Consider the following 20963-nt stretch of genomic DNA (forward strand, 5'->3'; position numbering starts at 1 on the left):
CTTCGAAAGGAACTCTGGCAATTGTATCTCTGTAAGGGGAACAGGGGTCTCCTAACAACTCTCTGCACCCTTAGCAAACTACAGCTCCCAGGATTCTTTGGGGGGAAGCCATGACCGTTTAACGCGGTATGATAGGTGCTTTAAATGTATGGCGTGCCAATTACAGAGATCTTGGGAGTCATAGTACAGTAACTTCTTGAGAGCCAGCGGTTCCCCAAACAACTCTCTCTGAATGGAACACTAAAGTGTATTTTCTGTGGAATGGCTGTAGCTGTTGTGACCTACATGTGTAGCAACCTGGCTGTAAGCTTTATTTATTGAGCCTGCCAAAAAAAAAAAAATCTTCTGAAAATACTGGATTCCTTTTCAAAGAAAGATTGGATTTATTGAGGGGAAAGAGAGAGTAGTAACACATGGCAGTAAAGTGCATTGCTCCCTGCATGCGGATGATCCTAAATTCAGTTTCTTGACGTCTTCAGGTAGTGGGAGAGACCTCAATCTGAACCCCTGAGGAGCAGCTGCCCATCAGTGTAGACCAGGGATCACCAAGCTTTTGGAACATTGACACTGTTCCCTTCTCTCTCTGATCCTCCAGGTCACACTCCCCATTCTTCTGGATCCTCATAATCTTAACATCAAAACCACCAGCACCTGGCTGTATCCACAGATGGGATCTATGATTTGTTGCTGGTCTTGTTGTTGTGTAAAAACCATGAGGATCCATGGCTTAGATCAAGGTTTTTGTGTGGATGACAAGCTCCAGACCTGTGATTTTTTTACTGTACAGTCTACAGCGTAAACTTTATTTTTAGTTGCTGGGTTTTTTGAGACCTTGTGTAAAAAATCACTCAGATTCAGTACTCTTAATTCCTTTGGACCCCCTGATCAATGGTTACCAAACTTTTTTCCTTGTCAATCATTTTAAAGTTGCTGGCAAACTCCTTTTTCTGTCTTTTGTAGCAATTGCAGTGTGCTGTGTTAGATGCTGTGTGGTTTTTAATTGTCTTTTTATTGCTTCTTTTATTTCTTACATTCTCTTTTATTGTATTACAATTTTCATTCCATGGAATTCAATGAAATACAAAATAGGGAATAAAATAAACACTAAAATCACAACTAAAAACTTAATGATGACATGCCATGGACCACCTGAATGAAATTCAAGTCACAGTTTGGGAACCCTTGCCCAAGAAACATTATTGTTTATTTCTATTTTATTTATTGCATTTAGATCTCACTTTTTCCTCCAAGGAACTCAAGGTGGCTTATGTGGCCCTCCCTCTCCTCATTTAAGCCTTGCAACAACCCAGCAAGGTAGATTATGCTGAGGGGCAGCGACTGGCCTAAGGTCACCCAGTGAGCTTCATGGCCAAGTGAAGATAAGCTCTTCCAAGACCTAGTCCAACACTCTAACCACTCCACCACAATGCTACCAGACCAAGCGCTAGCAAATTCCATCCATTTTCTGAACAGACACCACACACAGTCTCTTTCTTCTGCTCTCTGTCCTGTCCTGTGTTTTGTTTTCTGCATCTGATCTGGGTTCCTGTGGATCAAAAGAGTAGCTAACTCAGGCTCCTAAATTTCCCCCCTGGAAGCTGATGCTCCAAGAGCAATCTAATCTACAGAGGGGCCTGAGAAAAGGACAGAGGCGCAAAACGCACACCAACTAAACCCTACGTCTAGATCATGTGCCTGTTGCCAAGTGATACAACTGGTGCTTCGCAGCTTGAATTCAGCTCAAGGGATTGTTTTACATGGCCTCCTGGTCAGCCCTTTGCCCTCTGCTCTCCTAGCTGGGCCAGGACCGAGGAAGGCAGGCGTAAGAGCGGATTGCCGTGGTAGATCAGATCAAAGTATTATCTCATGGGTGGGGAAACTCAAACTTTGGGGTGTCAAATGTGGCCCTCGGGGCCTCTGTATCTGGCCCTTGGAACTCTCCTTTGGCAACAATCACTCCTCCCATGCCACACCTTTCATTGACTTTGCTTTGCACCCTGAGTATTTTTGCCAGGCTGGAATGTGTCCTTGGGCACTGATAATATCTCCTGCTTGTCTGAATGGAGAAGGGTTTGCAAGCGTTCAACCTACTGTACAAAGGGGAAATCTGCATCCTTTGCTCTGCTCACTTTTGCATTTGGCCCCACCCACCACTATCATGTGGCCCTCAGAAGGTTGACCAGAAAGGAAAGCAGCCCTTGGACTGCCCCATGGTCCACCTAATCTAGCTTTCTACCTCACAAGCAAGCCATACAGGTGATGGCTATCCCCAATTGCTTCACCCTGGCACCTAGCATTCAGAGGTAAACTGCTGCTGTCCATGGCAGTTTCATTTTAACTACAATGACTATTGACTCGTTCATCCCCAGTGCACATGGAGCGTGCGTTCCAACCAAATAAGGGTCAAGTGTTGATCCATTAGACTGAATCTAGTCGGAAGGCGTTTTATACATGAACAACACTACCTTGTGAAGATTGAACCAATACCCCTCCTTGTGTGGAGGTGCCTTACAGTCATGCCTCGGTACAGTACAGAGGCACCTCAGGTTACATACACTTCAGGTTACAGACTCCGCTAACCCATAAATAGTACCTCGGGTTAAGAACTTTGCTTCAGGATGAGAACAGAAATCGTGCTCCGGAGGCACGGCGGCAGCAGGAGGTCCCATTAGCTAAAGTGGTGCTTCCGGTTAAGAACAGTTTCAGGTTAAGAACGGACCTCCGGAACGAACACCACTGTACTACCAGTGGAGCATCGTCTCACTGATTTACAGGGACAGAGTTTGTATCAGCGGTAAAGGTAGCGTTACTTGGCATCACAGGTGTGTACACACCATACATATAAAACACATTCAAGCACCCCACTCCAAGGAATCCTGGGAACTGTAGTTTACCCATGACAAAGCTGTGATTCCCAGCACCCTTAGCAAACTACAGTTCCCAGGATTCTTTGGGGAAAGGTTTTAAATGTATGGTGTGGATGTGACACATCATGGTAGAACTCAGACATTCGCTCAAAGGGCCCCCTCAGCCTCATTTTTATTCTGTTGGCAAGAAGGGGAGATGGGCTTTCAGAAAGAGAACTAAAAGGAGGTGGCAGAGAGAGGGCGTCAAGGGTGGCCGCCCTCACTGCCATCTCTGGCCTTAACAGCACCCTTAAGGAACTACAGTTCCCAGGATTCTTTATAAAGTGAAAAGAGAAGTGTTAAAGTAGATTTCAAGAGCACTTTGTGCAAATATGAACAAGCTCTATTCTACCGAGTCTTTGCATTGCAGGGGTTGGGCTACATGAGCCTTGGGGGTCCCTTTCAACTCTACAGGTCTGTGAGGCAAAACCAGGCACTGGGTCATAAAGCAGAATCTGGCTGAAGAGCCTTTAGGTGCGTAATCATTATTCAGCGTCTGCATCTTAGCAGGAACAGTGGTGGCAAGGAGGAAGAGTCTACTTATTTTGCGGTGCCTTCCAGCATGAGTGACTCAGCCCTTAGCTCATGTCCTCCCTGCCTTGCCACTAAGATGTCAGAAGCCTTTATTAATATGCCAGACCTGTTGTCAGGAAACCTTTCAGCAGGGGATAAGAAACACTTCTCAGCTACCAACAACACAGACGGATGACTGGTTTTCACAGCCACCTCAGATTTCCATCACACTGATACAGTTCTGCAACTAGGTCTTTCTGCATGCATCATTATATCCTACATTCGTGTTGAATATATATATCCCCCGCGCACACGCACGCACACACACAATGCCCTGAAATCTGCAACAGATGAGCACTGAATTTGATGGTATCAGCCAGAAGATCCTTGACACTGAAATAGGCACATGGTCCTGAAGATTTGAGCAAGGTGTTACTAAAGTTATGTATTCTGTGAATGCTGGCATCCCCTCCAAAATCCACATTTAACTCCTGATTTTTGTGCCACTGAATTAATTATTAGTATTGCAGGCTTCAAAAGTCTTCTTCAGCTTGAATGCCACATTCCTTTCTAGGCAGCCTCCTGAGGAACACATACCAGTAGTTGGTGGGACCATGAGCAAAAGTAGGTGGAGCAACAAAAGTTAATTTATGCACCCACATCCTCTCTCGCCTCCTTCCAAGCAATCAAGAGGCATTAGCAGAATTCCAGCTACATCCCAGCCAGGCAAAAACACTCAAGGCAAAGCAAGGGCAGGGGGATGGGGTATTGACCTGGTGAGAGGGGTGTGTGACTGAGGAATCAGAATTGTAGCATCGGAAAGGACCACAAGGATCATCTAGTCCATCTTTCACCCAACATGGGGCTCGAGCCCACAAGCCTGAAATCAAGTGTCTCATGCTCTACCGACTGATGGTATAGCTTCACCCATATCCTAAAAGTTGTGGTATGATGATGATAATAATAATAATAATAATAATAATAATAATAATATATGTGAAGTACTTTGAGCACTTGAAAGATAAATGCTGCTTCATTATTATTACCTTACCTCTGCCTCATTTCCATCTTACACACATATTCATGGATCTTGTGTACTAACATGCAGTATCTCTACAAGAGCAAAGATGGTGAGGGGGCAGGGCAGAGAAGAACTGGTGGTTTTCCCCCCTACAGACGTTCTTGTCCAATAAGCAAGCAGACATGTGGCTGGATCCTGGTCGCTGGTTGCACCTTACCTCAGCACCATTGTCACTCTTCAGAAAAAAAAGGAAACTGCCTGCAGTATGCAAGTATTGTCTGTCATGCCCATTTCTTAGCTGCCCTTTGGCATGTTCTTCCTGCCTCAGGGGCCGAAGAGAACAAGAAACAATAGGCAGCTAGAAAGCAAAACAAACAGTTACAGCAAAGGTCCTGGAGACTGGCACATTAGGGCAAATGGGGCACTGCCCCACTGACCTCAGTCTGCCCAGCAGGCATCTTAACTGCAGTCAGATTTTATAGTTTAACCGATTTTTACATATATATATATATATATATATATATATATATATAGTATTTCTTGTACACCCCTTGGAGTAGATTGTAGTTAAGCGGTGCAGAATGAGTGAACACAAATATAGAAACAACAACAACAAATTGTTCAAATAAATAAAAGTAAGATAAAATGTTTAAATAAATAAAAGTAAATAAAACAATAAATTGCTTAAGTAAAACATCTAAATCAGGTAAACAAACAAACAAACAAACAAACAAATAAATACATATGTATATCTACCACCTAATTCCCCGTCTCCATAGAATTGCATACTCAGCCATTCCTAGTCAGCTGTTACTCTGACCATCTCAAGATGGAGGTAAGGGTTGCTGCCGGCACTGACCCCTTCCCTTCCTTTCCTTTCCTTTCCTTTCCCTTCTCATCATGGCGGCTCGTCAGTGCCGCTCACGTGCCCGTAGGGAGCCCACCCCCCCCACAGTCTTTCCTATCAGCTGACGAGGAAAGACTTGTCACGTGAGCGAGATCCGCTGCTGGAGAAGAGCGTTAAGGCAGAAGTTGGGCGACCCGAGAGACGGCTTATGTGTTGGGAGCCGGTAAGGACAATGCTCTGCGCTTCTTTCCGAGGGAAACCACGGGGGTTCAGCAGCTACTCGGAACACCTCTTCTTTCCCTGGAGCAGAAATGCTAGCCAATGAGAAGGTGCTTGTGTAAAGCACATGCTAATTTATGCAGATATAGGCGGGACTGCTCTTTCTTGGGCAACTTGCCCCCCCCCGCATTGAGTGACAGATGACATCACGCTCCTCGGTTTCCGAACTGATACACTGGGCTGAACCTCTCCATCGCCCCTCCATTGACATGATGGGGGCCGATTTGCTACCAGTCTTGAAAATAGAAGCGAAGGCGGAGGAAGCAGACACGGTAGATTTCACTGCCCTGCGTTGTAGTGATTTAGATATGATTTACAACCCTCCTTTAAACGTTAGAATATTCCACAAGGCAGTATAAAGTCCACAGTGCAATAAATGGAGCACAACTAGAATTGTTATTTTTTATATGTTTTAGAGCAATAACTTTAAGGAGAATATACATCCATATAATTTATTTACATTATTGTAATATAATTATATCACATATTCCTATATACCTTGTGTTTTTACAAACTTCGTAAGAGGCTTGAGATTTTAAGAAATAATACAAAATAGTGAAGCTGAACTTATTTGTTTACTACTTTTTCCTTTCCTTTTTTAGTCAGTTAATAAAATTTGGTGCAACCAAAGATTTAAACTGGCACTTTGAATTGCACCTAGAAACAGACTGGCAGACGCTGTACATCTTGGTGATTAAAATATTTTTAGCACCAGTTGCTGGAAAATGCAGGAGGAGAGAGTTCTGTTGTGCTCAGGTCCTGTTTGCGAGCTTCTTATGGGCATCTGGTTGGCTACTGTGAGAACAGGATGCCGGACTAAATGGGCTAGTGGCCTGATTCAGCAGGACTCCTCTTATGAGCAGAGGCAGCAGTGAGGGTGGTTCTTAGCCTATTATTCTTACTGCAGGGAAGACAATTACAGTTTAGTTGCAAACGTATGTAGGCATTTGGCATCACATTGGCTATGCCTGCCAGGCCTAAGGTATGGTGGTGGATTCTAGTTTCCCATTAATGAAGGAAATGCACTCTGCACATGCACAGTTCTGTTTTTAAAGAGGGCTGCCTCTGACCTCTGTAATGTGCCTTAAGTGTTCTGTTCTTTTTTTAAAAATAGAATGCAAAATGTTGCAGCAAGAAAAGCAGAACTCTGTCAATCTTATTGTTATGTACTGAAGTTCTCACCCTGGGCCAGCAGGGGGATACTGTATATAGTTTTCACTCAGGTCCACATATGCAAATAAGGGATCGAAAGTGACGTTCAGTGATTGGATAGTTACAGAAAGTTGTTACAGTTGCATTGTAGTGAAGCTCTATATAAGCAGGCTAGCTGAACCCTTCAGTTCAGTTCTGTTCTGGCCTATGAATAAACAAGAGCTGTTTGAAGAATCGCTGTGTCGTCTGTTATGTTCGCGCACAACTTAACACATATAAATAAAAATGTTGGAGCTTTTGTATGGTTTTGTTTCTGCCACAGAGAGGTTCAAGGGAGTATGCCATCTAATTGCTGAGTTTACCAGGCATTGCACCTACACTTTCAATAACATTTTTAAAAAAAATTTAAGCCCCCTTTTTTGGCCCCACTTCCAGATCAATAAAATAAGAACAACAACAACCAAACCAATACAGGCCCTGCCCTCAAGTTTACAATCTAAAAGATAATGGCAAAACACGGGGGAAAGGAGATGGAGGAAGGAGGGGGGAGAAGCAAACCCAGTCATTGGATTTTAAGGTTACATTTCTTATGGTGACAGGCAGGGAAGGAAACAATTCAGGTAACCAGATGGAATGGCTGCTTCTAGGTGTAAGACAACAGCAGTGCCTGATGTGGTCTTCCTTGCAGAACTGTTTTGTTATTTTCCCACCTATTCTGTCTGTGTTTTGCTTCCTTTCTCATTACCAGGCACTTTCCCTGAATGCCTGAATGATGCCACCTGACAAAGCCACCTCAGATGCTCCAGTCCTCCAGTTTACTAACTGCTGGATTTTGAAGAATCATGAGCTGCAAAGGTGAGCGTGGTGGGGAGATGCTTTGCTTCTTGTTGTCTGCGATGGCCTTAAGGTGTGTAGCCATCACTGAGAGTAATCACAGTATGTCCTGGATCCAGTGACATGGCAAACTGAGGCTAATAAAAAATGGAATCAAAATCTTCTGAGCTCTTCCTTGTGACCATGCCAGAGTGGGAGAATGTGCATGTGAGCCTTTGTGGCTTGTTTTTTGTAACACTAAACTATGGTTTATACTTACATCTGAAGCAGCCTTGTATGTTTACATGTACCAGTGTTTGTTCCTGATCAAATATCTTTGTAAAGACAATGCTAATTTCTTCAACTTGCTAGCATTTGTTGATAAAGTTCCAGTGAAATCTGTTGCTTTTTATTAAATGTTACTTGCAGACACATGGCTTTTTCCCAGGTCTGGCTGTGTTCTAGGCTACTGGTTGCTTCTGTTTTCAGAGAGGACTTGTGGGTGAGAGAAGGAAAGATCCTAAACCCAGAGAAGCTGTTCTTTGATGAGAAGAAACCTGCAGACGTCCAGCTGGACTGCAAGGGAAGCATCCTGGCACCTGGCTTCATTGATGTGCAGATCAATGGTAAGGTATTGGAATAATTCTAGTACAAGAGAACACCGAGGATTAGGATGGTTTAAGCAGTGCAGAAATTGCTGCCTTGTAGATTCTGCTTGTGTAGTCCATGCTTGAATCTTTTTAAAGCTTTGCCATGAAAATGTGACGCAGAAAAAGCATAGAAGAGTTAGATAAGAGAGGCAAGTTGGAAGGAAACAAAATTATTCATAATTTTGTGGGTTCTAAGCTTTTACATATATATGAGCAACAAGTATCCCTTAGGAAGCCCACAGTCATCATAGAATGAAAGAATTGTAGAGTTGGAAGGGACCACAATGGTCATCTAGTCCAGCCCCCTGCAATGCAGGAATCTTTTGCCCCATGTAGGGCTCGAACCCATGACCTTGAGATTAAGAGTCTCATGCCCTACCAACTGAGCAATTTTATACTATATTTAGATCAGGAATGGGTAGCTTTTTTCAGCCGTCAGGATCCACATGACATTGGTAGGTGAGACAACAGATCTGAATCTTAACATTTGTACAGTTGGCTGCAGTTCAGCCACACAAAAGCCAGAGATTTCTACGCCTTTATTTGCCCATCTGGACAAGCAAGAGGCATTTGTACAGTTCAAGGGAGCTGGAAAGCAGGATCCCTCCACTCAACCAGTGATATGTTACTCCTGTACATCTTCTGCTTCCAGAGACACCCTGGATCAGCCATCTCCAACCTGGTGCCCTCCAGATGTTAAGGGCTACAACTCCCATCTTTCCTGACCATTGGCCAAACTAGCTAGGTTACAGAGATGGGAGTCTGTATCAACTGCTTTATTTATTTATGCATGCATGCATGCCCTGCCCATCTAAAGGGCACATGGTTAGGGATGGCTAACCTAGCTTTTATAGCATAGCCAGTGGCAACTTATCTGTTCTTTCCTTCACACAGGAGGCTTTGGAGTGGATTTCTCTCTGGCCACAGATGATGTGGGAGCAGGAATCTCACTGGTCGCCCAGAAAATATTGTCTCACGGAGTGACCTCTTTTTGCCCGACCCTGGTGTCCTCACCATCATCTGTATATCACAAGGTAAGCAAGAACAGGGCCCTGTGAATACCCTTCCTTACTCATGAGATCTCATGTTGCTCTAAGCAGCTTTTACACGCCTTGAACAACCTGTGAGTCAAACACAGCCAACTATGTTTGGAAGCCTACAGAAGTGTGATAAATCTCCCAATTTTGCTGTTCGCCTGCGATTCCAAAAACAGAGCAGCAGAGTGAGGCCCACAAGAGTCTGACATACCACAATACAAAGCTGTGTTGTTCATGTTGTTTCACAAATTGTGAAGGCCTGGATGAGCCTCTGATAGTTGAGCTGCCTTGTGTGCCTATTTCCATCTAGATGCACACACCCCAAACTCTTGCGCATTTCTGTTCTTTCTCCTTAAAGCAGGCACAGGTTTGTAAAATTAATCCCAGTAGCATTAGAGTTCTCTGGGATCATGGGAGAAGTCTTGCCTGACGCCTGGTACCTGAGGTGGCTGGTTCCCAATGAGACTGGTAGGGCAGAGGACAGGGAGCCCAGCAGTAGGTGGCGCCAGAGCTAATGACAGGCAGAGCCAACTTCTTCCAGTTTTGTCCCCATCCTCTTCCCTACTGAATTCTACAAGCACAATACTGACAGAAAGGAGAAGGCACGGAGGAAGCTGCCTTTTCCTGACTCATGCCACTGATTTGTCAAGCTCATTGCTGTCTACATTAACTGGCAGCAAGTCTCCAGAGCTTTACCAGGGGACATTCCCAGACCTACCTGAGGAGGCAGGGGACAGAACCTAGGACCTCCTGCATGCCTCTGAGACAGACAGTTCCACCCCCTGAAATGGTAGCAACTGTTTAAAGTGGTATTGTAATGCTTTAAATGTACGGTGTGAATGTGGTCTTTTTGTTCAGTCACTGAGCAACAGCTCCTCCCATCTAAGATGGAGTACCTCTTCAGCTCATGTGTCCTTGTCTGTCTGTAGCCTTCCCAAATGAGGAAGTAAATGGTTGGACTCTAAACTGAGATTGCTAGTTGTCAAACTTTAGACTGTTGATAAGGTGCTGTTTTCATGGATATATATATATATATATATATATATATATATATATATATATGCTTCCTATCAAATAACAACGCATACCCACACTGGGAATACAGAGCTTAATAATTGTGGAGAAAAGAAAGAAAAACAGGGGTGATGGTTGTAGTTTTAGACGTTGCAAGAACAGCAGTCAAATGGAAGTGTCTCTCCACAAGCTTCCATGTGTCAATGGAGGGTGAAAGACATATTTGATTGTCTTAACCAAGTCAATAAAGGGATACCCGATCAGGAGTTTATGTAATGAAACAGGGCTAAGGCCCATTTTTCTAAGACCGTGATATCTCTCTGTCTCATGGGGCTGAGGCCTTGTTGGTTTCATGGGTCCATGAGGCGACCAGGAAACTGGGCCCAGAAGAAGGTTTGTCCTGAAGTGCCTCTCTGACTAGGGCCCCATCCGCACCATACAATTAAAGTACTCTGATACCACTCTAAAGAGCCATGCCTTCCCCCAAGAATCATGGGAAGTATAGTTTGTTAAGGGTGCTGAGTCGTTAGGAGGCTGCTATCACCCTCAATGAGGTACAATTCCCAAAGTTCCTGGGATCCATCGCTGAGGAAGGATCACTGGTCTGAGCCCCCACTCCAAACAGCCAAAGTTGACTCTTAAGGCAAGATAGTTGGATGCTCTTTTATTATTTGTGCTCATGTGGGTTCAGGGCAAGTGAACGATTGCAGCTATGGAACCACACACTTTAGCCAATTCAGCACTGAATGTAGTGTCATCAGATGACTTTAGTCCTGAGTTCAGATGTCACCTTGGCCACATACTCAATGAGATGGCTTGACTGTATCCCATCTGCAAAGTGGGAATCTTGCCGGCCGCCCTTGCAGCATGGTTTGAACAAGTTAATTATGCAAAGTGAAGTCAGCAGGCAAAGGCTTTCTGTTCATACATTTACAGCAATGATTAACTGTGATGTTTCTGACGACTCCAGGTGCTGCCTCAGATCTGCGTCAAAAATGGAGGACTTCATGGAGCTGGTGTCCTAGGTGAGTGTTACACCTACTCTCCCACAGGACAACATCTGCCATATTCGTTACCTTTATACCTCACCTTTCTTCCAAGGAGCTCAAGGTTGGATACATGCTTCCTTCCCCAGTCACTTTACCCTCACAGCAAACCTGTGAGGTATGTTTGGCTGTAAGACAGTGAGTGGCCAAAAGAGACCCTGTGAGATTTATGGCTCAGTAGAGATTTGAACTCAGGTCTCTCCATTCCTAGTCCACCATTCCAGGGGTGGGGAATTTCAGTCCCAGGAGCCAAATGTGACTTATAGGCCTCTTTATCTGGCCCTAGGGGCACCCTTCCCAGGCCACGGCCTCTGCCCCCAGGCCTCACCCCTCAGTGGCCTCTCCTCCTCCAGTGCTTTTTCTTGGATGGAATGTGTCCTGGAACTGTGTTGGTGCTTCTTGTTTGCCTGGATGGAGCTTCGAGAGAGGGGAATGAAGAGGAAGGCGATGAAGACTCACAGAGTTGATTGGCTCTGTAGGTCTGCCTTGGTGCAGGTTGGGACTTGCAGAAGAGGGCATCAATGTCCTCAACCAAGAACAGGGATGGGGAGCCTGATGATGGGCTCCAGCTCCCATCAGCCTCAGCCCACTTGGCCGATGGTCAGAGCAGATGGGAGTTGTTGCCCAGGGCTTCAGGTTCCCCACTCTGCTCTAGAACTCACCCATCTCTTCTGCAATGGGACAGGGGTTCATCTGGAGGGTCCATTCATCAGCAAGGAAAAAAGAGGCGCACACCCGGAGCACTGCCTTCGCACCTTTGAGACAGGAGCCTTCCAGGAATTACTAGACACCTATGGGAGCCTGGACAGCGTCCGTATTGTCACCCTAGCACCTGAGATGAAGAGGAGCAGTGAAGTGATCAAGGAGCTCACCAAGTGCGGCATCTGTGTGTCACTAGGTAAATATTGCCTCCTCTGCATGAGACCTTCAAGTTTGAGCTCTGGGATCTGGCAGGCAGGGAACAAGCCTAGGTCCACACATGTTTTGGAACAGCAGAAATAATATTGTGCATTCTATTATTGATCGAAGGATGCATTTGGTGTGGGGGTTCCTGGAAGCGGATCCAGAGTTTTCATATATTAGAAATGGGGAAATGCATTCTATTTCCAACAGCTGGGATGCCCACTAAATATTAGGAGTATAGGAAGTTGCCTTCTGTTGAGTCAGACGTTGGTCCCTCTAACTGAGTACACTTGACAGGCACCGACTCTTCAGGGTCTCGGATAGGAGATATTCCCAGCCCTACCTGGCGATGCCATGAATTGAACATGGGACCTTCTGTTATGCAAAGCAAGTGACTCTTTATCACTGACCTACAAGGTCTCCCTTAAGGATTATATACCCAATGCACATACTGGGAATGTGGGTTGGGTGTTTGTTGAATTTGTGCCTTGGGGTGCCAGTCCCCAGTCTAATATTGCCCCAATGAGTCCCTCTAACTACAGGTGAACTCACAGTGAGCTCACAGGCCCAAGGAAGCTTGCTGGGTAGGAGCATTTTACACCTGGTTCTCCTTGATTCTAGGTCACTCCATGGCTAACCTGTCTCATGCCGAGGAGGCTGTTCAGCACGGGGCCACCTTCATCACTCACCTTTTCAATGCCATGTTACCTGTGAGTAGCATCAATTACCTCCAGCCCATCAGGCCCCTTGATCCAGCCCCTGACATTCTCCCTCTCAGTCTGGCAGGTATCTTAAGAATCTCCGCACATTTTTTGCTTTACTAGAAAGCAAGTTTTTGGCTTTTCTGGTTGTGAAGCTACATCTAAAAAAATGGGAATGATGCCTTCTGAATGCGTGGGCTGGAGAGGGGGGCGGGGTCAACAAATTTTAACTGGTGCCATGACTGAGAAGACCCTGTATCTGGTCCACCCCTACCCCTGCACTTGAGTCAGGAGTGGAGGAGGACCTGGAAAAGAGCCTTGAATGAAGGATTCCCATTTCCTCTACCTGCCAATCTCCTTTCTTTAGCAGTTAAACAACACTCCATGGGGCACCATTCTGATGCTCATCCTGCTTTTGTCTACCTGCAGTTCCACCATCGAGATCCTGGGATTGTGGGACTCCTCACAAGCGACCAGATCCCCCCAGGTCAGAAAGTGTTCTATGGCATGATATCAGACGGCATCCACACGAATCCTGCTGCCCTGCGGATCGCTCACCGGGCTGACCCTAAAGGTTTGTCCCATTGGGCAGGAAATCCCCTGAGTAGTGAATATGGAGTTAGTCTTACTAGATCAGTTCCCAGCTGCTGCCTGTAGGTACTGGGGAAACAGTGTGATTTATTTATTTATGCATTTTGTTAGATTTATATATTATTTTTCATCAAAAGATCTCAGTGCAGTTCAAAAGATAAAAACACAAGAGAAAAGCACAAATAGAAAGAACAAAACAATAGATCCCCCCCCCAAAAAAACACACATATAAAAGGCTGTAGAATATTGATTAGCCAAAGGCCTGGCTGAAGAGGAACATTTTTGCCAGGTGCCTAAAGATATATAATCCAGGGGAGGTTGAGAGAGATCAGCTAGAACATGTTCATTAGTGAGAGTTGAGGCCACATCTGCACTATGCATTTAAAATGGTAGTGAGGCAGTGTGATACAGTGGCCAGATTGTTGGAAGACTAGGGTTCTAACCCCCACTCAGCTGTGAAGCTCACTTGGTGGCCTGGGACCAATCACTGTTTCTCAGCACAACCTACCTTACAGGGTTATTGTGAGGGTAAAACAGGAAGACGCTACCTTAAGGCCCTTGAAGGAAAGGTGGGATATAAATGTAATAAATAAACAAATGCCACTTTAAAGCCATCATGGTTTCCCCAAATAATCCTGGGAACTGTGGTTTGTTAAGGGTGCAGAGAGTAGTTATTCTCTTCACAGAGCTACAGTTCCCAGATGATTGCTTTAAAGTGCTATAAGTCTGCTTTAAACAATGTAGATGGGGCCTGAAAGAGTGGGGGAGTCCAGCAACATCTGGAGGGCCAGAGATTCCCTATTGTTGAGCTAAAAGAACCAATGGCTTGGCAGTTCCTATGTTCTTTGCTTACCTTTATGACAAGACTGGAGTTAACGTGAGCCAATTATGTCCCTTTAGGTCTGGTCCTGGTGACAGATGCCATCCCAGGTATGGGGCTTGCCCCAGGCAGGCACACCTTGGGCCAACAGGTAGTGGAGATGGATGGGCTGAACTCCTATATTGCAGGTGAGTTCCCCCGAATCCAGGTAGGGAGGACGGGACCCTGGACAACTTTCTCATTCAGGGTTGGAGTGCGTGGCCTGACTTTTGAACCATTAAACTCCTGAAGGCCCAAACCTTGCAGATACCAGGAACAGCCTCCTTCCTGCATGGCATCACCATGATGTTGGCTGCGCAAACCATTGCTCAGTGGCAGAGCATCTCCCTTGCATGCAGAAGGTTCCAGGTTCAATCTCTGGCATCTCCAGGCTGGGAAAGATCTCTGCCCAAAACCCTGAAGAACAGCTGCGCTAGATGGACCAATGGTCTGGTTCACAATAAAGGCAGCTTCCTGTCTTCCTACATTGTGTGCAGCCCATACTGGGCTCCATGCTTTATCCTGACTGCTATGGGCACAAGCCATGGACCAGTGCAAAGTGAATCTCCCAGCATATGTGTGTGATACCAGGATAAGACATTGCACACTTAGTCCTTTCCCACAACCTAGTGATGGTGCATTCTTAATTATACTGGCTAAACTTGAAGCATTTTCCAGAGCTGTTGCTCAGGTTAATGACCACAAGGGGAAAAGAAAAATGCACCTCATAGAGAAGAAAGGAATGAAGTTGTGTTGAAGTGCTGCAGACTCAATCCTAACAGCTAGTCTACTCAGGAGTCAGGAAACTGGACCCGCATATTGGCTTGTGTGAACAGCTTTCCATTTAACTTTGTTCTTTTGTTCTCTCACCCCTGTCCTCTTCACAGGGACCAAAACGCTGAGTGGCAGCGTTGCAACCATGGACACATGTGTTCGACATTTCAAGGATGCCACTGGTAAGGCTGTTCTGTGTGGGATGAGAAGGGGGAACCCACGGCTGTCCATACGTTCTTGGACGAAATGGTCCTCCTGTGAATCAGGAATTGATTAAGTAGCAGGAAGTAAAGAGCAGGAAGGAATGGACAGTTCTTTGAATGGAGAAAGTGGAGTCCCCCAAAGATCGGTATTGGGGCCTATGCTTTTAAACTTGTTCTGGCCACAGTGATCCATGCACTGGTAACCTCAAGACTCAATTATTGCAATGCGCTCTATGTGGGGTTACCGTTCAGTTTGGTCTGGAGTCTCCAGCTGAAGGAAAACGCTGCAGCTAGATTGTTGATGGGGACAGACTATCACTGGTGCTAAAATGTTTGCCTTGGCTGCCCGTAGGCCTCCAGGTCAGACTCAAGGTCCTGTTAATAATTTACAAGGCTTCAGGATGCCTCAGGCATCCCCACCAGATCACTGAGGTCTTCAGGGAAGTTACTGCTAGTGGTCCTTCGTGGCTTGGATGCACAACTTGTGTCCACCAATAGCCATGCATTTAGTATTGCATGCCCAATTTTATGGAACTCCCACTTGAGGTCAAACAGGAGCTTCTAGCACCTACTGAAGGCTTCTTTATTCCTGCACGTATTTTCATTGAAGTTCGATTTCACTGTTTTAATTGATTTGTTGTTGTTGTTGTATTCTGTCTTTGTAAACCAACTTAAATACTATTGTAGTTAAGCAATATGCAAATTGCTTAAGCAAATAAATAAAATCGTAGTGATGGATCTTCTCTCTTTTTCAGGTTGCTCTGTAGAGACAGCACTGGAAGCTGCTTCTCTACACCCTGCTCAGCTCTTGAAAATCGAGGACAGAAAGGGCACCTTGGATTATGACACCGATGCAGGTATTGGCCGTCATTGGGAGAGTGAGTTCCAAACCTCCCACCCCTAAGCCCCTCCTGTGTGTCTTCTGCTGGAAAATCCTCAAACTGAGGAGAGGGTCTCTTTTTCCCCCCATCAGGGAGAGCACAACAACTGGAGTAGGGTGTGAAGTTCTAGGGAGGGAGAGAGTAGGGCAGTTTCACTGGAATCCTAGTGGACAGTTGAAGCTGTGCTTGGTGCAGCTATGACTTTGGGAAGGGGAGGAAGCATAGCTCTGCAATAGAACCCATTCTTCATGAAGCACCCAGATTCATTCCCTAGCAATCTCTAGTCTGAGGACAAAGAAGGTAACATGTAATGGGGAAGACATTCCCCTGAAATGCTGGAGAATTACTGCCAGTAGGCAATAGTATGGCCTGATATAAGGCACGTTTGCCTGTTTTCTACTCCTTTAGGGATTATCGTGGATCAGGGATGGAGACCCTGTGACCCTGCAGATGTTGCTGGACCCTCACTTCCCATAACCTTTGGCCACCAGCATTGGAAGGGCGACAGTTTCCCCATCCCTGCCCTCACATCAGTCTCGACCGGATATTTCTTTTTCATGCGCCTGTTTCAACAGGCATTGTGCCAAATATGCAAAAAGGAAATGGCTCTGAGCATTGTTGGGAGTGCTTGGTGGCTGGTCCATTAGAGCAAATGGGGCACTGCCTCATCCACTTTCAGACTGCCACACAACTGCCTGCCTTCTAACTTACATCCATGCCAGGTGGCACTGCCTGTCAGTTTCCCCCTCCTTAGTCTCAGTGTTGCCTTTCTAGAGCTCCACCTGTCATTGGCTCTGCTCAGCCTATCGTTGGCTCTGGTTCCACTTACTGTCAGGCTCCCCGCCTTCGACCCCATCAATCCCAGCAGGTGCCAGCTGCCAATGGCCCACTGTATCCCACTTCCTCTGTTGAGTGACATAAATTTATATTCCATACAGATTTCTTGTTGCTGGATGACAACCTCCATGTTCGGGCAACCTACATTGCAGGCCAGCAGGTCTGGAGGCAGGACAGCTTTGCCATCTAAATCTAGAGCTGAGACTATGACAGCAGCACTTCAGATCAGTGGCAGAGAGTGGATTCTAGCCAGAATGGAGCATTTTTTCTCCAAATGCCTCTGTCTCTCTTGTTCCTGCACAGTGGAGGCTGGTTCATCAGGGCAAATGGGGCACTGCCCCACCATCCTCAGTTGGCCCTCACCTACCTGTCTTCTTACTTAAAACCAACCCAGGGGTGGCCCTGGCTCGCAGCTTCTTCCTCTTTGGTCTCAAGTTTTGCCCTTGTGCAACTCAGCAGGCGGATGGGGGACAAATCTCAAATAAGTTGGCTCCACCTCCCATTGGCTGTGGCTCCCCTCATCACTGGCTCTGGCTCCATCTTCTGACCATCCCACCAGCCCCAGTGAACACCAGCCATCTCTGCTTCATCTGACTCTGGAAAAAAGAAGTATTATTCAAACAAGTTCCATCTGTGGCAGTCCTTTCTCCTGTTCACAAATTGCATCCTGCATGACAAGTCGCATGTCTCCAAGGAGCTGTGGATGGAGCTGTTTATTTCCTCACCTGGCCCCAGAAACCCGGAGGTGGTTGTCTTGTCTGGCTGCCTTCAGATGCTTGCTTCTCCCATTCTCGTGTGTGAATGCAAAGGCCTGGAGGAAAGTATTGCACACGGCTGAACCAAACCCGCAAATCAACTTATGAGGCTGTTATTATCTAAAGAACTTCTCAAGCACGTCTGAAACAACAGGAACTAGACACTTGATTTTAAAAATGCTGAATTCTGTACTAGGTGCCACAGGGGAGCTCTGGCCATTTTCCTCCCACAGTGCCTCCGTTGTGGCCTTCAGCCATAAACCCACCCCTACCCCCTTGTAATGCTGGAATGGTGCCTTTTCTTTTACTGTCATCTTCCTTGCCACAGATTAAAGCCAGCTGAGACATCTCGTGCATGTTATTCCAATTCTAGGAGGGTGAGACGCTACCATGAGCTTTTGCCCATGTCTGAGGTGTTCCTTAGGTTGCTGTTATTTGCCCTCTCACTGTGTCTAGCTCCCCAGCCACCATCAAGCCATCCTAACAAAAGAACCCACCTCATCCCTTGTCCTTTCTAGTTGCCTCTGCACTGCTCTTATATGGACCTGTAATATTCCAATAAGGAAAGAACCCTGCAAGTCAGATTCTGCATAAAAACCATCCAGCTCAATTCTGAAGCCTGACTTAATCTTGCACATATGTATACCAGTTTGCTGTGCATAATACATTCTGTTTCCTGGAATAATGAGGGAAGAAAGGAAGCTATGTGGAAACTTTGTGCTTGGCCTTGTATTCTGCCTCCTGCTTCTGAGACTGTTTCCTGAACACCTGTCCAAATCACAGGGATCAGGACTGTGCAGAGCTTGTCTGAGGCCCAGGGCAGGACCTTGTTAGAATAAAGTTATAAACTCAAAAAGCAGCCAGTCCCTGGCAGGGCCCCCTGCTGGCTTAGCCCTCCAAGGCCTGGGGCAAGTGTACCCATCTGTCTCCTGCAGGGGCCTGACAGGGACTAGAAGCCTGGGTTGTCTGTGTGGGGGTGATATTCTCAATACAGTGGTACCTCGGGTTAAGTACTTAATTCGTTCCGGAGATCTGTTTTTAACCTGAAACTGTTCTTAACCTGAAGCACCACTTTAGCTAATGGGGCCTCCTGCTGCTGCCATGCCGCTGGAGCACGATTTCTGTTCTCATCCTGAAGCAAAGTTCTTAACCCAGGGTACTATTTCTGGGTTAGCGGAGTCTGTGACCTGAAGCGTATGTAACCCAAGGTACCACTGTAACCTGAATTCTGAACTAGGTGCCACATTCCAGTTTTGTGCCGCTCAGTTGCTGATGCATGGATTCACAAGAGCCCTGGTGCCACAGCTACATGTTGCTCATTTGTTGTTTGCTTGACCTCTTGTCTTTGAAATGTCGGAAGTTGGTGTTAAGAATCGAAGTCCTAGGCCCTGCTGGAGACTTGGCACTGTAAGCAGCCGAAGCACCGAACAAATGGCCATGGTGGGTTATGCTGGCGTATACATATTTTCTAAATAGTTTTCTAAATCTTTAAATTCTAAATAAATAAACAAATGGTTGCCCACTTCTAAACTCAAATGAGGATGCGGGTTTCCCATGTTTTTGCCATCTCCTTGGGGTCTCTGGAAGTTAACAGTGCAATCCTATGTGTGTCTGCTCAGAAGTAAGTTCTCCCTGTGTCCAGCAGGGCTTACTGCCAGGTTGGTGCGTATAGAATTGCAGTCAAAGTCTCTATAGTCTGGGGTGAGTGCATTTTAAAAACACTTAAAAATTAAGTATTACAAAAAAGAAGAAGGAAGACATAGAGGAAATAAGAATCATGAAATATTTATTAGGCAGTAAAAACAGTAAATGGTGAGATCTTAATAGCACACTTGTAACATTTTTGTAGGTTGGATATATGGAGTAATCCTCAGTTGGCAGGTAGCTCTGCTAGGGTGCCTGCACACACACACTCAACCTCACTATCTTGGTAAGCAGCAGTAACACTGTGTTTGAGAGACTGGCCACACCATGCCAGGATAGCTACTTCTGGTATATATGCATACACAAGTGTAAAGAGAAAAATATACAGATGTCGACATTAAATGCCAATGAAATGCAAAAAGTTAAGTCTTTGGCAATTCAGTTAGAACTTAAACTCTGAAATAGTAACTAAGGTGCAAGAGCCTGGAGCAATGTAAAACTATTCAGTAGACTTAGAATAATTTCAACCCAGCTTCTACAGGGGTTACAAATTATAATATGCTGATGATACTCAAGAATGTACATGCATATGCAATTAAAGGGGCCAGTGGACCCACCAACTTCACAAATCATTAGTATAATGAAGTTAAACTTGTACTGATGAGTAGCAGCTTTCATAGACTGGAACTCTGGGTGAATCTGGACAATTATATCTTGGTTTATTAAGCTGTGGTATGTATAAGCCTTTTCTTCCTGTGCAGTGTGCACATAGCTCTTTTGCTCATCTATTAGCTGTGATTCAACCAGGAAGTCTGTAATCATCATTACAATTCAAAAGGGTTCTGTGCATACTCATACACACTCATTCTAATCATCTGAACTGGACTTTTACCTGCCAAAGGAAAATGTTTCACTTTTATTTTTAAAGAGTGGTTTCCCTGTATATTGGTCTCTCACATCTGGTAGTTCAGTTTAGGTACTAAATATCCTGTCTAACACTTTGGATCACTGCTTCCGATATGTCATCCCACTTGTTTTCATTTGCTCTCTTCTGCCACTTTTGTTCTAAAAAAAGAACACACACCACATCCAAATATAATAAAACCCATTTTAATGGGGATGTGTCTTGAGTCTGACACAATTTACCAGGTCCCAAGATAGAGCTAGTTTGGAGTTTTTTGTGTGTGAGTTTTTAAATAAACCCTGCAGAACTCTCTCTGCAAAACAATAAATGCTAATTGCTTGCCAATTTTCTGCCCCTAACTGAACTGTGGTTACACTGATTCTTAGTTATTTAATTACAGAAAGTGTGAAAGTACTTTTTTTTTAAGGAAAAACAGAAAAGCCTCTAGTGGTGTGTGTAATGAGGGGAGGTTCAGCTTGTGATCCTTGGTGTGAGAACAGGAGTGTTAGAAATGTGTAAGAGTGTTCCTGTTTTCATTTTCTGTGAAATGCTAATGGATATGTTGCAACCACCATGCAGCCCCTTGATCAGTATTTTAAAAACGCTACTTGAGTGGATCTCTCTCCCTCTGGA

The 20963-nt window shown here is 45.4% G+C and overlaps 1 protein-coding gene and 1 long non-coding RNA gene across 3 annotated transcripts in view; one reads left to right on the forward strand and one right to left on the reverse strand.

Moving 5' to 3' along the window:
• The window catches only part of LOC310749034, a 9216-nt gene extending 3916 nt beyond the window's left edge, over positions 1-5300 (reverse strand). Inside the window, exons 1-2 of the long non-coding RNA XR_014541445.1 lie at positions 5200-5300; positions 4471-4573 (exon numbers count right to left, since the gene is read on the reverse strand). This is a non-coding gene — a long non-coding RNA (uncharacterized lncRNA). The remainder of the gene's footprint in view (positions 1-4470; positions 4574-5199) is intronic.
• Positions 5301-5400: 100 nt separating this feature from the next.
• On the forward strand, positions 5401-19318 carry AMDHD2 (amidohydrolase domain containing 2). 2 transcript variants are annotated; one of them, XM_083585506.1, is made up of 12 exons: positions 5401-5510; positions 7467-7573; positions 8021-8157; positions 9076-9215; positions 11203-11257; positions 11964-12176; positions 12803-12891; positions 13312-13456; positions 14374-14481; positions 15220-15288; positions 16065-16166; positions 17129-19318. In XM_083585506.1, exons 2-12 carry the CDS (start codon positions 7488-7490, stop codon positions 17215-17217), a joined length of 1233 nt encoding a protein of 410 aa, XP_083441632.1. In that variant the 5' UTR covers positions 5401-5510; positions 7467-7487; the 3' UTR covers positions 17218-19318. The 2 variants fall into 2 exon arrangements, with proteins under 2 accessions (XP_083441632.1, XP_083441633.1); XM_083585507.1 differs by having other exon boundaries at positions 5463-5838.
• The last annotated feature ends 1645 nt before the right edge of the window (positions 19319-20963 follow it).

The sequence above is a fragment of the Podarcis filfolensis genome, assembly GCF_964270895.1.
Source record: "Podarcis filfolensis genome assembly, chromosome: 14".
Taxonomy (NCBI): domain Eukaryota; kingdom Metazoa; phylum Chordata; class Lepidosauria; order Squamata; family Lacertidae; genus Podarcis; species Podarcis filfolensis.